This window comes from Bradysia coprophila, chromosome IV (genome assembly GCF_014529535.1).
Source record: "Bradysia coprophila strain Holo2 chromosome IV, BU_Bcop_v1, whole genome shotgun sequence".
Lineage (NCBI taxonomy): Eukaryota > Metazoa > Arthropoda > Insecta > Diptera > Sciaridae > Bradysia > Bradysia coprophila.
This window is the reverse complement of record NC_050738.1, coordinates 2,001,756-2,018,164: the sequence shown is the minus strand read 5'-3', so window position 1 is coordinate 2,018,164 and position 16,409 is coordinate 2,001,756. Positions and strand designations below refer to the sequence as shown.

Genomic DNA, 16,409 nt, shown 5'->3' with positions numbered 1-16,409 from the left:
TGCTGAAGATCCGTTGGAACTTTAGGCTCTCTCTTGAGGCGTCGAAGGCAATACTCTAAAAATAAAATTGGAATATATTCAGAAATAACATTTTTAATCAGTAAGTACTTAATGGAAACTATGAAATATGTTTAGACAATGTTACTTATATCACTAACCAATACCCTCTCTGGCAAGCAAACTACTACACTTATTCAAATTATATAAACACTGTGTTTACATGCTTTGCATTTATTAAGGTGGTAAAGACGTTTGTGAAACTCTGATACTTGTTTACGATTCGTGAGTCTGTTCACTTTAGGTCTTATGAAGAAACAGAGTTTCTTAAACTTATTTTACACTCCAATTCGATTTTCGATAAGAGAGAGGGTATTGCACTAACCAATATATTCCCTCATCAGAAAAAGGGGTAATAGTACAACCATAGTCAATAGGCAAAATGTCATTCTTTTTACTGGAACGGCAGCATTCGTTTCAATAGTTTCAATTATTGAATTACAAATAGTTTTCAACGTGTTTTCACTATGTGAAAATGAATTCAGTTGGTACGTCGACATTATATGTGAAACAAGAACATTTGAATTATTTGTTTCCTCATAAAGTGCACAAGCAACTTTCCATGAATTATGACAATTTTCATTTAAATGTTCAAAAATTCCTGATTTGCACATAATGTTCAATGTATTTTCATTGTATGAGAATGAACCCAAATTAAACGCTCTCATTGCATATGAAACAAGAGGCCGTGCGTCAAATGTCCGTTGGTGAATTGCACAAGCAGTTGTCCATGTAGTATCACAAATATTGGCACTTGTCACCGGTGATGGTCCATTTGCATCACAGATAGCGTTCAATGTGATTGAATCATATGAAAATGAATTTAATCGGAAAGCGGACATAGTATGTGCGACAAGAAGTTGTGAGGATGACGTTTCCTTATAAACCGCACAAGATCCTATCCACAAGTAGTTGTTATACATATTTGTAGACTCTTTTATTGATTCACACATGGTGTTCAATGTTGTTGAACTGTAACTGAATGAGGATGAACCGAAGCAAAACATGGAATGTGAAACAAGAAGCTCGGTACTTGCGGTTCTTTCATAAACTGAGCAAGCAATTTTCCACAAATTGTTGTCGCAAATATTAACGATGTTCCGGTTCGACATTACTGGTTCGGGGGATGAAAATAATGGTTGAGATGGTTGCTCTACACTCTGTAATTAAACGAAACGTAAATATGATATTTTTGAAGGAGAAGACTTCACGTAGTAATAGTGTATAGCACGACAGAGTAAATTTAACCAGGCAGGAGCGCTACTTTGACTGAGGACCTGAGTAACCTAGTAGCAATACATTTTTTGCGAATACAATTTTTCAATTTATGTCAGTCTTCATTTGAGTTCATTTTCATACAGTGTGTTAGGTCTGTTATTTGACGTTTCGAAAATGAACCGCTACTGCCTGGTTTTTTTTACTCTGCCGTGTGTATAGTGTTGCTTCGTTCATCGTATACAATAGGGTCACCAGGTAAGGATAGTATAAACAATCACAATAGTATGTTATGCACAGTGTATAATACTTACTTATGACATCGAGTGCAAGATGTGTCACAATTACAGTTCGAGTCACACAATATACTTCGTGGCCTAATAACGCCGAATTAAAACACTTTGCATCAACATTCATACCAAGGTTATGAAAGAACAGGCTATGCCATTTACGGAGATGAGTGACACTGAAATCAGTAAAACCGACATCGCAAAATGTACGCAAAATCAACTTGGCTAAAACAAAATGTTGAAACTATTTTTCGTGATTAATCCTGAGATGGCATAACCTGTAGATTAAGATTGGCTCGCTCGGCATGTGTTTTTAATGTAGTGTAGATGGAAGCACGGGGTTTCGATGGGGTTTGAAATTAAATTTCTCTATGTTGCCCACATTGAAATGTCAAACATATTTATTTATTTATTTGTTGGTTTTGAGACCGTTCTAACAGCCTTTTACAGCCAATAACAAGTTCAGTCTGGACCACCGGCTTTACGTGACTTCCGAACCACGCCTCGAAGTATGTAATTACTCTCTGAGGAAAGTTAGGTGCGAAATTGATATCTCGCCTTAATGTAGGCTAGACATATGTACACAAATTCATCGTATTTGGGTTACGTCATACGATTCATTCAGTGTGTACATCGTTGCAGCCACCAAACACACCGCAACTACCCAAATTATGAAGCTTGAGTGAACTAAGGACGTTACCAATGCGATATAATCGCTAGAAAAATTCCATGCGGAATTTGTCTGTCACGGGAATCGAACCCGGATCATTTTGGTGGAAGGCTAGTACGTAACCACTGAGCCATCCCGTCAATCCCGTCTCGGACATATGTCCAAGGTCTTTAATTTGTGCTAGGTAGAGTCCTTTTTCATCAAGTGATCAGCGTAACATCCCAATTGAAATATCTTGAAATTGTCAATAACATGCAAAAAACAAAATTCAAAATCCACCAGAAACCGGTGGCGATCCACTTAACAACGGACAATACATTGCCAGACTGGCTCAAAAAGCCCTTCGGGCGTTGTATGAAGAAATTTTTCGAAAGACCCTTCGTCGCTTTTTATCCATACAAAATTCAAAAGGCCATTCGGGAATCTCCCGAACTCCCATAGGGCCAGTTCGGCACTGGGACAATTCATAAACAAATTCCTTAATCTACATATTTGCATCAATTTTTCTGGGTGTTATTTTTCTTCAACATTAGTAGGTTCCGCAGGTGCAGATGCATTAGCTTAGGACTTTTTGTTTCGTATTAAAAACAGAATTTAACCTTACTCCACAAATTAGATCATTTACATAAAAATATCTAATCATGAGTACGGAAATCGACGAAATTATTGTTTTTATAACCAATAGACGTCAACACGGCAGAGTAAAATAAACCAGGCAGTAGCGGTTCATTTTTGAAACGTCAAATAAGTGACCTAATACACTGTATGAAAATGAACTCAAATGAACACTGACATAAATTGAAAATTTTTATTCGCAAAGCACAAAGGCTGTAGATAATTCAGGTCTCTAGTGAAATCAAGCGCTCCTGCCTGGTTTACTTTAATCTGCCGTGACAAAAATAAAATAAAATCAGAATCATTTGCACAAACAAGTGTAAGAACAAATATTAACTTTTGTCATTCAAAGTAACGATGAGTATTAATGTACATATGAAAAAATTTTCCGCTGTATCTTAAGCTAAAACACTTATCAATTTTCACAGAAAACAATTTACAAATATTCTGTAAAAAAAGCTTGATAATGCAAGCATTAAATGCATTATTTACGTTCAGCATCGAATTCTAAGAATTTTGTTAAACTGATGACAAGAAATAAATTGAACCAACAAGCTGTGCATAAGCACCTAGCAGGGTAATAGAGGTTTTACCACATCAAGGAGAGCACTATTTTGATACCAATAATACCTTATTGCAAAGCACCTAGCAGGGTAATAGAAAACATTAAAGTAGTACTTTAATCGAAGTATGCGAATATTTCCATAACTTTTATTTCTTAATGCCATGGCAATAATGGTAATTTTATTAAGGCTGCTAATGGTATTATTGGTATGAAAATACTACTCTATTTGACGTGTAAAAATCTCTACTACCCTGCTAGGTGCTTTGCTTATTGGCAAATTTTGCAATGACATTAAGAAAAAAGAAATGAAAATGATCTATTACCCCTGCTAGGTGCCTTGGCGGTGCAATCCCCCAAATTCTGGAGAACTGAATCCCCAAGAATTGAATCTGATGTATCACAGACAGCCATTTAGTTCTAAATTAAATATATGTAAGAAAAATGTCGAATGTAAGGAACAAAGCAAAGCACTGTCAGTGCTTTGAACAAAGTGGACTCAAAAAATAAGAGATTTAGAAAAAGACGGTACGCTTAATGGTGTGTCACTATATAAGTTGACTTATAATTTATGTCATTTGCGCAAAATGTCTTTTCTATAGAAAATGCAGAAATCATTTATTTACACAGTATTAGTGTGTGAAACTTACATCATTTGTAGACGGAGCCAAATCGGGTTTCGAAAATTGATCTTCGCCCTAAAAGTTAAAAATATAATTGTCAATATCAGACATTTGACATTAATTTTTGTATTTCTTACTTTTGAAATTGAGCACTGAAGAATCAGAACAATGATAATAGCATTTTTGAAACATATTCGTAACATTACTTTAAGACTTATTTCTTAGCGTTGACTCCTAATAATAACTTCTACGACTAAAAGCGTAATCCAAGCTATATGTGACTTGTGAAATATATTATGACACATTCAATTCACTGTAAGGGACGACATCTAATCACTAGACCTTATCGCAAATTCTAAAATTCAAAGATAAGATATACACGCACTAAAGTAACGGCTTGTGCCGAATCAGCAACAGCTGAACTTCACCAGCTGATCAACAAACACACTCTACTTGTGTATTATTGCTGATTCGGCACCAGCTTTAGTTTTAGTGCGTGTATGAGATAATATTTTTACAATTGGCTTGCTTTTGCATATTATTTATATCAGTCAGAAGCCCTCAAACAGATAAATGTGACGCAAGTTCCTACTTCAATGAACATTCTTGTTGAATTGTTGTAGGTGATAGCATTCAGCGTTTGTATGCAGTATATTGACCCGAAAAACCTATTAGAGTCGATCAAATAAGATATAACTTTGTGTTAGTTACATTTTTCACATGCATGAAACTATGACTAGTCTCCTTATGTTGATAGTACTTTTGCCACTACCTGTTCAGGTTATAAATAATTTTCTCGATATGGGTGTAGTGGCAAAGCATTGCAACTAGCAATAACTTAGAAAAGGTTTGGTTGGTTGGAATGTCAGCATTTCTTTCGTTAAAACAGGAGTTATGCTTTCTTGGTGTGAGTTAAAACGTATCAATAGTGCGAAATCTATAACATAATTACGAGAGTATGTGCAAAGTACACATCATACTTCGAACTCTACCTCGCGTCAACACTAACCGATTTTCATAAACTTTTGTTTCGTAGTCATTGGAAATACCTTTCAAATTATGTTTTAATGATAACTACTTTCGTAGATATGTTCGAAACGACTTGAGACAATACCATCTCTAGCAAACAAACTACATTTATTAAGGTGGTAAAGACGTTTGTGAAACTCTGATATTTGTTTACGATTCGTGAGTCTGTTCACTTTAAGTCTTAGAAACAGAGTTTCTCAAACCCTTATTCGATTTTTTTATGAGAGTTTGCTTGCTAGAGAGGATATTGCTTGAGAAGTTGGACTACCATATGCCCAGTCAATTAATTTTGTTCGTCTTAAGCTCAACATTTTGGTTCCCGTTCAACGAATGATAAGCCTTTGTTTGGGTGTGGCACTTCTACACATAGGCGGTATCACGGTATTTGTGTGTTTTGGAGAACTTTCGGAAGCTTTGAGCTTTTTGTGGATTCTATTGGAAGATTGAAATATTTCGTAGAATACTAAAGCTTAAAGTTTTCGAAAGTACTTTAAAAGCTGATACAAATGTTACCCTCCTGAAGTTGTTGCAAAAGAAGTTGCAAAATTTGTAAAAGGAAAATGTTTCTTGCAACAACTTTCGCAACTACTTCGAAAGGCTGGGAGCCGGCTGAAGTAGTTGCAAAAGTAGTTGCAAAATCTGTAAACGGAAAATGTTTTTTGCAACAACTTTTGCAACTACTTCTAAAGGCTACAAATGTTAAACGTTGTTTTAGCTGAACACGGCAGAACACTTTCTTATTATTTTCCATTTCGAATCGAAACTGTTATAGCAGAATAAACCTAATGGGCGCCAGCACTTTGCACAGGAATAAATTGTGAAGCCATTTCATGTAGATTTAGAGTTAATTTTGCTCATGCTCAATGTCATTTAAGTATCTTATTTTACGCTCTCTCTTGTGTGTGTGTATTCTTCGTTTAATTACTCATCATGTTCAATGCGGAGCATATTATTGGTAAATCTGTTTACTCAATTTTCTGACCCAAATTACCCAAATGTACCAAACATTTACTTAATCCACGCCATTAGTCGTATAAATTTATACGTCAGAGAGAGCTTTTTCTCCTTTGTTACGATCTGTCAGTTTTTCTATTTTGCGATTTAGTATGGAAATGAAAACTAAAATTGAGATATCTTTGCTGTTTTAAGTGGTTTTTCATATTTTTTTGGACCAAAATGTTTTAAAATGTGTTTGGAATCGATTGACATTAACAGCTTGTGTGAAAATATTTTTTCTATTTTATTATTTTGTTAATGTCAATCGATTCCAAACACACTTTAAAAGATTTTGTTCCAAAAAATATGAAAAACCACTTAAAATAGCAAAGATATCTCAATTTTAGTTTTCATTTCCATACAAAATCGCAAAATAAAAAAACAGACAGATCGTAACAAAGGAGAAAAAAGCTCTCTCTAACGTATAAATTTATATGACTAATGGCGTGGATTCACCAAAATTTACCGAGAAAAGTCTAAGGTAAATTTTTGGAAAATTATAAAAAAATTTAGGAATCAAGGCCCTGGTTCACTGTGACTACTCGATTATGACCTACCCTTGAGGAGACCTAATGACAACAAAAAACACTTTGAATTTATGAATTGCAGTTTAATTTAATGTTTAAAATGTTTACAATTAATCGATATCACATCATATATACCTAATACTTTTAGCTTCCCGGTTTCGCTATGCCATCAAACATAAAATATTTTTTTTAAATGTTATTCGTATCAATTATGCAAGCGCCTAATAATTAAAAAAAAATAATTTTTAAGATTGTTTTTTTGTCATTGTCCAACGACAACAACTAAAGAAACAGGTAAAATTTTCTTTGGCGTAAATTTTCTACAAATAATTTTCTTTCCGAACTAAAGCTTATCAACTAGACTCTCGGATAATTTTCTTTTTTTTTGTTTCATTTATTTTTCAATTGCATAAGAATTTTTCTGTCATTTTGGAAGATAAGTTTTTTTTTACTAAATCGATTTGTCTGTTTTTGTTAATTTAAATATTTTTCTTTGATTTGTTGTTTCGAAATTTGTATAATGTCTATGTTTCGGTTATTTATAGTTTTGTTGAGATATTTAAGATATTTATGGGAATATAATGTGGTCTGGGTCCGTTTTTCGATCATTTTTATTTAAATTCATCAAATTTTTAGCTTAACTGCGGTTAGTGTTTATCGTTCTATCGGTATTTTATCAAGTATTCTAAGGGGAATTCAGATTTTGTTAATCAAAGATAAGTCACAATGTTTACGCATCTACGACTGAAGGTGTAGAGAAATGAGAATGTTGCCTCTAAATAGGTGACTAAAATGTCGAGTCGTTCTCTTTGTTCTCTTTGCATGTGAAGAATTCGCTCGCAAAGATTCTCGGAGTAATTACCGCTCAAATCGAAGGTAATAACAGTTGAAAAGCATATCCGTTCAATTTGCATTGGCGTTCCAGTTCGTTCTCAGATTCTTCTCACTTTCCAACATATTCGTGACATATATAGAGACCGTTTCAAGAAGAGCTAACGAAAATTACATAAAAAATTGTAACTAAGCATGCAAATATTCTCAGATCTTGGCTTAGTCAGCGGTAAAAAGGCGAATTTTGAATTTTGTCGAATTTGTACGAATTATACTGATTGTCTGTTTTGCTACGGTGATAGAGATGAAAGCTTTTTTGCGGAAGATTTTAAATATTTTCTGTAAAGGCGGCTGTGTCCTCTATCTTACTCTTTAGGTTCTCTACAATTAAAAGCATGGACGAGCATAAGTACACACAGCTTTCTGATTTAGAAGTTGTTGTAGTCAGTATTTCCAGATCAAATATTTCGTTTAACATTTGAAGGACTAGATTTTCAAGTTCTGCGTTTTTGTTGGAAATGACATCGCTTTATCGTTCAAGGTGTCACAAATTTTTATCTTGCTCTTCACTTGATGATAATCTACAAATATAAACCACATCAACTCGTGATGGTCCTCACCTTACTGCGAGTGTGTGGGTCATGTAACTGCACCTATCTACAATGGTGATAAATATAGCAAAAGGAAATTGATCGAATCGTCTCGCCAGACTACATCATAAAATTGGGAGATTCATTTTGCTCACACTTTTTGTCCTAATGATGACCGTTCGATTCGCGAAGTACGACACATTCATTAATTTTAGCTCTCGTTTTTTTTTTCAGTCTTGGTAATTTTTTTCTTCTTCTTTTTAATTTAACGATATTTGTTTAAGTGAGATAAGTTCCTTGTTTTTCGCTGTACTCTAAACTCTAAATAATTTTGTTTTAGATCGTGTATCTACATCATAGCCATTAAGTTGATTATAAACATGTAATACTCGCACTAGCTTCATGCCTAAACATCCATTGGAATGAAGACAAGTTTGTGACTGCAGAGATACAACGAATTAAAGTGTACGTGAAGTCGTCATCGGAATGTTCTGATGCAAAGCGACATCTAATAAACGACAAATTCACGTTCGCTTTTCGTTGCAATTGTTGATCACTACACCAACAATCACAAAAGTTCAATCCAATTTTGCGTTCTCGTCCCACCATATTAGCAGCGATTCATTCTACTGTAGATCCGGCTGAGACGTCGTCGCTGCTCCAGAAACACTCGATGATCTTACACTTGTCAATTCTTTGGCTGGTCTACTACCATGACTTGTTGATTGATGTTCCGGACTGCTGATGTCTTCGGTGGAACAGTATGTTCGGTCCGCCAACAGACATTCATTGTCGCTGCCCTTAGCATCAGTGCACAACGTTTTCGATTTCGGGCAACCTTTCTCCAATTTGTCCATACGTTTGCTTAACTGCTCGAAGTCCATCGCCCACACGTAGCAATTGTTGCTGCCACGACACGATTCGGATCCTTTGCATTTTCGAAGTGTGCACGGAAGGCTAATTGATTCTCGGATCTAAAATGACAAATAAATAATGGGTAAGGCGACGGGTCTTGGCACACTTAAGATCTCTATTACCTTGTTGTATCGGTCATCATCTTCACAAGCTGAATGCTTGTTGTGCGAACATTCGGAATGTTTTTCTTTCATCGCATCATCAGATTCATTGTTAACTATTGCATCTCCACGTTGCATTGACACCATTGACTCGACAGATGAGCGTCGCATGTGCTGTGGAATGGTGGGGAATAGTTTTGTTTCGTTATTAATATTACAATGTCTATGTGCGGAAACAGTCAAAGCATCCGACAAACACTAAACTATAGTTTTGAATATATTCACGTAACTCTGCGAAGATCCAGTTAAGACTCTTACCTCATTGTCTAGTTGAATGATAAATGTTGGACTCATTCCACGGCCACGAATATTTTCGTCTCCGTTTGTCTCTTCTTCGGTGTCTAAATCCAACTGGAGAATACTTTCTTGACTTCCAGTAAACTAAGGAATTTCGAATTAAATTAAAATGAAGACAAAAATGATTTAAACATCTTTGGGTGGTGGCATTTTCAATTGTGCGTGAAAATTGCTGGGTGAATCGAAACGAACAATAAAGGGCGAGTAAATCAAATCTTCAACTCATTCCTACGACTAAATCAGACTTTACTTGTTCCAAAGTGAAATCATCGAAGGATTATGGTAAAATGGTAGAATTCCAGTCTATGTACGAAACAGGTCTATGGTGTTGAAGGAAACATTTAGTTAAAAATAACCCAAGCCAGACAAGGAATGTACCATTGATTATACTAGAGTGACGCACGGCGCTCTGTGTGCTGTTCATGGTATGATAATACGAGCCTAATCAGTCTCCTTTGAACATGTTATTTTGACTAAAGCTTTATTCTTAGAATGAGTTCCTTCTTGCATTGAATGTTTTAAAATTCGAGAAATGGAAGGTGTGGCACATTTTACTTCTTTTACTTCCTTTGCTTCAAGTGCTTGAAATACCGAATCTGTTACTTTTTAACTTAACAATTTTTAGAATAAGTCAAATTCAATTGCAAATATCAACACATTGATATTCCTAACGCATCCTAATGAAAATTGTCCGCCCCAAAATGCTTCTACATTCTACAAAGGCACAGTTCAAGCACAATTTTCAATTTACGATAGCTAATGAATGCTACCGTTCGATAATTTCACAGTGGACGAGAAAATTTCGATTCGTGTCACAGAATTTTTTGGACAAGGAGAAGGGTTACGGTCTGAAAAAAATGATGTTTTTTGTGTTGTGAACTTAATGAACGGTCTGTGAAAGAAATGATCCGCTTAGTGTCTTTTTGACGATGGTAAAAAGTAAAGGTTAATACCGCAATCAAATCCGATAAAATAGCAATGTTCGGACGAAAATACACTTTCAGATAGATATTAATGCCGAATACAGTTAATGTCAACCAAATTTCTTGCTAAGTAATGTTTAATCAGCTGGCTCAACGAATCAATCATACTGCTTATTCGTGCTTATATGGCACTACCATCCCCATGAAGACGTATGAGCAGTGTGTTGTTATTTGCGAACCAGCTTGACATTGACATTGGAAGCAAACTTAGACACAAATGTGGTCGACATCAATTTTATTAAATTCGGAAAATGTTTCAGTTTTCTGTAGAAAAAATTGTCAAGATTTGAAAAATGGTGTACAACTAGCACCTGTAACTGAAATCTGTAAAAATGAATTTTCATCCGAGCGGATAAATTAAATGAAAATAAAAAGTCGCTCGATGTTTTTTTTGGCGATTTCTAATATATTTTCCTTAAAATAAAAAATATAAATTAAATCTAAACAAAAAAAAAGAATTAAAAATTAAAAGTAAAAATCTAAATTGTTATACAAGTTAGTCATTCCAAAGTATATTGAAATTTCCTATTGATAAATTGATAAATGGCTGGAAACAATAACAAAATATATTTCTGTTCTTTTTCATAACATTCCGCGATATTGCACATTTACCAAGCAAATGTACGTTTTCAAAATGGGGGCTTCTCTGTACGACCTGTACATAATTATGTATTACTGATGGTATACAAGTTACTAGTGGTCCAATTGAGGGTCTCATTGTACAACATTAGTTATTTACGTCACTTCGTTCGGGCTAAAACTCGCGAAATAGCCTAAAATCAATCGTCCAAGAGAGATGCGTATGCAACTTTTCATACAAAGGGGCGAAATCACTAGAAAAAATCAGAAAATCGTCCCCAAGTCATTGAAAGACAATGAACCGGCTCTGAATGACATGACATAGCAAGCATATAAAGCTCTTGTTGAACGAATCGAAGTTTGTTTTAATAGAAATTGGTACAGATATTCCAAAAAAAAATCGATTTTTTTTCATGAGAAATAGATATTTACGTTCAACGGACGGAAAAGTTGAAAAGTACATTTTTCGTGAAGTATGTTGATCCGAGGCGAAGCTGAGGTCAATAACCAATCGAAAACGTTACTTTCCATCTTTTATCCATGTTACGCACAATATTTTACAAGCTGAGGGCTCAGAAACAATTGCTTCATTGATGAAATGAACGATGTTCGGTGCCGAAGCACGTAAAGGTATTGTAGAGAACTTTCTTTTTTTTTTAAAGAGACTCGAAATGTATGAAATGGTAAAATGGGGACATTACAGTTTGGAATTGTAAACACGTTCAGCGCCATCGAACGTAATAAAGGATATGATTTGCAGATGACCTGTGCGTACCTAGTTTGGTGCGAATACATTATTTTCGTAGGAATGTCCTTTGTCAAAACAAAATCGAAAAGGTCTGAATATGACATAGTCAATCAGGAAAAATTAAAAATGTGGTCAGGTCGTAGGTCAGATAGGACAAGTGGAGACAGTGTGAATTCCGGATGTTCTGGGTGTTAGAAACATGAAAGTAAAAGCCTCAGTAAAAGCAATACCACTACTACTTCGTACTGGTCTAAAAAGCAATATAAGGCATTTTGATCGTAAGCTGTCAACTCGACTTTAAACCATATGCCAAGCCTGACATAAGAATGCATTTTTTGACAAGTTTATATTAAACCGGGGTCTTGTTGTTGAGTTGGCTCCATACGCTCAAAGTACTCTACAGGAAAATTTTATCTAAGAGAACTTTTAATCAGGATTTGACCACAACATCCGTTGACCATTTTTCCTTCTTAATTCTTAGTGTTGTCGATTTTGGAAAAAAATAATGAAAAATATGTTTGAAAACAGTGAACTGAGAGAATGACAGAGTTAAAATTATAATAAAAAAATAAATAAAGAAAAAGTGTTTGTGTTATTGACAAAATGAATATCTAAGATGACACAGGTTATTGACTGCATTCAACCCCAATAGACCGACTAGTACAAATTATAACAAAAAGTTAAACGAAAAATAATTATCAATAAAAAGAACCATTTTGTAAATGTGCAAAGCGGGTGCATTACATCAATTTGTTTATTAGTAAAATTACAACAATTTTGTCTCAACTTTTAACTAATGTTGATTTGGTAATTTCCAATTTTTTTTTCTCTTTTTTTTACTTCTTCTCAATATTTTAAACTTATATCACAGTAATTGTGTGCGTAATTATAAATCATTTCCTTTTGAAACACAAATCGACAAAATTATTTAATGAACCTTTTACAAACGGCAATCGCAATCATAAAATCTATTACTTCATTTGCTTCAACTAATTTCTAGTTTTAGATCCAAAATCTTTTACTTCATCAATTTTAACATTAATTTTACTTCAAATAACCGATTACTAGCCGTTTCTAAAAGGTTATCTATGGACTAGAGTTTCTAAATCAATTTTCTCCTAAAAACACTGACGACATATTGACGACGACTAAGGACTAAGCTAATTATCTTTTTTCCTTTTGACAATGAAATGAACTATAATTCCTCCTACTTCGAGCGTAGTAATCGCATCTTACAAATAGCACAACATTTCGTCACAATAACAAATAATCTTTTTTAGCTAAAGCGAATGCCGAGTCGATGCTTAACTGACGTTCTTCGAATTTTCGACACTGAAAATATGTGTGCGATGGCGCTTCGGCTTCAACGATGATGTACGAAAATTAACGGTCGAGAATTTCTTTTTAAATTTTTACTTTCCATCGACTTGGTTGATGCCAAACAACAAAACAGAGAACTTGCAAATAAAGCTCGGAAAACAGATCAAATCGACCCGAACCTGGAACGTGAGTTGACCTGAGCCATTGCAGAATTGGCATGGTAAACGACTATCCGATTTCAGGTTGCTCTGAATCAACTGTTTCGGATGGAGATTGGAACAAACCTGATGCGTTCCAAGTTTTACTAGCAACGCGTAAATTGTGTTGCTGAACGACTTGTGGTAGGAATTTCCGAATTCTTGTGATTTCTTTAGTTTTGCGCGAAATCGTCGGGAATTAATCTTTAAATACTAGGAAACATGACCCTTCTTGTTCTATTGTCGAAATTACGGGAAATCCTGGACTTTCTTGAGGTTTCTGCAGAAATCGTAGGACCTGTGACTGTACTTAGTTTCCCGTAAAAGAGGTAAAAATTGTGGGACGAAATAACGAGTAAAAAGATGAAAATGTAATTTCAAAGACAAACGTCTATGGCTGAAGCAGTCGAATGGATAGACAAGCATCTTCAACCGTTCAACAATGTTTTATTTACAGCAAAATATGTCTTACGATGGACAATAATCCATTTTCTTTGAGCACAACAGTCTGTTTATGTAACACTTACAAACTATTGAACAAGATTCACATTTTTCTAATAAAGAAATTGAATTTTTCTCATCTCAATAAAAGATTCGTCACAAAACTGCCCAGGTCAACATAGCACATCGCTCTTCTAAATAAATTAAGTAAATGACGAGCGTTGAAGCTAATACGCCGGGATAGTATACGTACGTAGACTAAATAAAATAACAAAAAAATAAAATAATTAAATTGGGGGACTACAACAGTCATATTCGTTCCTTCAAAGTCTAACACAATATTTGGCAGGAATATCAAAAATCTGGTACGATTGACAATACGTGTGCGATTCTACAGTGAAGTTCTACTAATCATCGCTGGAAGAGCGTCCGACATTGACATCCACAGTAATAGTTTGTTTCCATATGTTAACGCAGAATCTTAACCTTTCTCTCTCACTCTATCTCTATATAACCTGCTACCTGCTAACATTAAAACTAAATAAATCAGAGGATCAACCATCACCGCAACTATGAAATCAAACATCCGTCACTTGTCTACTTTGACTGGGACTGTCTGAATCAGCGCTAGAACTAATTGTATTCAGTCTACCATTATTACTGCTACTGTTATTTATTGAATTTGAAGCAGGAGGTGCATTAATAGAACTTTGATTTTGACCCACCACAAAGCCATAGTGTCGAAGAATGTCCATTTTGCACATCGGGCACGTACGATGTTCCAGTAGCCATGGATCTATGCAGTTTTTGTGGAACTCATGGCTGAAAGATTTTCAATTTTGTTAAGAATTCCATTTCCAAAACAACAATATTTTCTTTGATCAGAAAGCAGCACCTACCGACACGGTAACATTCTAATTAGATCCGTCACTTTGTATATTTCTATGCAGATGGCACAACAATCATTCTCGATTTCTTTATCGTCGGATTTGATGTTTTTCGTTGGAATTTTTGCGATTATCCGTTTTGCTACGCTGCAGAGTTGTCGCTGATGTGATGGATATAGAGAGAGAAAATTTTTGAATTTGAATTTTTATTGAAAAACGAACAAAAAACTTACCGATTTTCGATCTTTCGTTTGAAGGTATCGGAAACGCTGTACATAGTAAAATACCAGCCATACCAGGGAAATTATCATGAGGACGATAAACGATACTGATACGAACAGCACAGATGTTCTAAATAATGAGAAATAAAACGAACAATGTGAGGTGTATGGTTGATATCAATATTTTCAAGTAAACTATCTGCGGTACGATAGTTCATTTAAACTGAAATAATGATTTGGTGGTTAATTGACGCAATTTCCGGTAATGTATCCTGGCATCATCAATGACTATTGAGCAACCTCATCAATACACTCCACGGAAATCGTGTGGTGTAAGAGTATTGGCAGCTTCTTACTGTACTAAAAATTGTATTCGCAAAAATTACTTAAACATTCGCACCTTCATGTCGAGATACCGGTATACAATAACTGAATTCGAACTTATTGAAATAAAAAATTGGTTTGAGTCTTTGCTAAAGTCGTGCTTTCTGATTATGTACAGTGTACGGTGTACACTGTTACATTTAAATCATTGATGTATCCGCATACATATAGTATTTCGCCATAGATATGACCGATTTAATGATTCATAATCACTTAATTATGATGATAGACGCACTTACCGGTTAATGTTTGTTACAACTTTTGAATATCTTCCTTCGGAAATCGTTGCATTGAGTTCATTGCCCTCGTCAATGAGTCTAGCCATTTGCTCTCCAAGCCATTTGAACGTAAACACTGCCGTTATTGCACCTAAAAATTGAAGAAGAAAGAAAGAATACAAATTTCCACTTAATTTTATAAATTTTTGCTCTCGATCATCTGTTATAGACAACGACGTCAAAAATAAGCATTGATCTCTAGCCGACTTGTCGTCTTATATAGCAAAATTTATGTTACAACAAATGAAGTTCCAGATTTTGTATCGATCTGATGTGAATACCTTGACCAAATCAAGTAACAGATTCGGCTTGGCTTGCTGTTTCTGAAAGGTTAATGTCTAACTCAATGAATACTACTATACATTATGTTGTATCCGCTCATGCTTAGATTATTTTCTCATTGTTGTTGTTGGGTTTTTTTTCTGTTTTGTTGTAATAAGATTGTTCGTTTTTGTAGTTCGGAATTGAAGGCCGATTACATGCCCATTGATAAAGGTCATTTCCAAGTGCTTTTAATTTTTTAATTTTGTTGTACTGGTTTGTTTATCAAACATTATTTTGTGAGTGTAAGATGGAGGCAAATTTCATTATTTTTTGTTGTCTTTCGACTGAAAATCTGATAATATTTTCTCCTGATAGCGATTCGATTGGAAAAATTATTTGTTTACCGAATTCCGTCAAATAAAGATTTGGCGAAGTGTTTTATCAATGTGTCCTAAATTGTAGTGTCAACAAAATAAATTTTTAGGTTGGTCGTGTGGAATCAATGACCGGCCATTTTTCTCTTATCTTTTTTTTTGGCTTATGGGTGAATTATAACATGGGAATGGATAATCAAAAGTAAACAATTCACAGTTCACACAACAACAAATTTTGGATGTGAGAAAATTTATTTCTGAATCAAAAATAATTTGGCGTTGAGAACAATTTTCTTAATTTTATTTTTTAATCGACACAGCGAGATGTAAGTGAGTTCAATAAATTGTTTTACGA

The 16,409-nt window shown here is 34.6% G+C and overlaps 2 protein-coding genes and 1 long non-coding RNA gene across 3 annotated transcripts in view; 1 reads left to right on the top strand and 2 right to left on the bottom strand.

Moving 5' to 3' along the window:
* Window positions 1-138: 138 nt before the first annotated feature.
* On the bottom strand, window positions 139-4,341 carry LOC119085948. The gene is made up of 4 exons (XM_037196502.1): window positions 4,170-4,341; window positions 4,060-4,107; window positions 388-1,217; window positions 139-163 (listed from the first exon to the last, which is right to left on the bottom strand). The coding sequence occupies exons 1-4, from the start codon at window positions 4,233-4,235 to the stop codon at window positions 154-156; spliced, it is 954 nt and encodes a 317-aa protein (XP_037052397.1). The 5' UTR covers window positions 4,236-4,341; the 3' UTR covers window positions 139-153.
* A 2,311-nt stretch (window positions 4,342-6,652) lies between these two features.
* Window positions 6,653-16,409, bottom strand: part of LOC119066093 (protein goliath) — a 47,091-nt gene continuing 37,334 nt past the window's right edge. Inside the window, exons 3-9 of the mRNA XM_037168365.1 lie at window positions 15,378-15,507; window positions 14,767-14,884; window positions 14,546-14,694; window positions 14,372-14,468; window positions 9,340-9,462; window positions 9,043-9,195; window positions 6,653-8,979 (exon numbers count right to left, since the gene is read on the bottom strand). Of these exons, the coding sequence (XP_037024260.1) occupies window positions 8,632-8,979; window positions 9,043-9,195; window positions 9,340-9,462; window positions 14,372-14,468; window positions 14,546-14,694; window positions 14,767-14,884; window positions 15,378-15,507 (1,118 nt within the window). The 3' untranslated portion in view covers window positions 6,653-8,631. The remainder of the gene's footprint in view (window positions 8,980-9,042; window positions 9,196-9,339; window positions 9,463-14,371; window positions 14,469-14,545; window positions 14,695-14,766; window positions 14,885-15,377; window positions 15,508-16,409) is intronic.
* LOC119066096 lies at window positions 7,039-13,960 on the top strand. The gene is made up of 3 exons (XR_005085696.1): window positions 7,039-7,051; window positions 7,820-7,824; window positions 13,829-13,960. It is a non-coding gene; the product is annotated as an uncharacterized LOC119066096 (long non-coding RNA).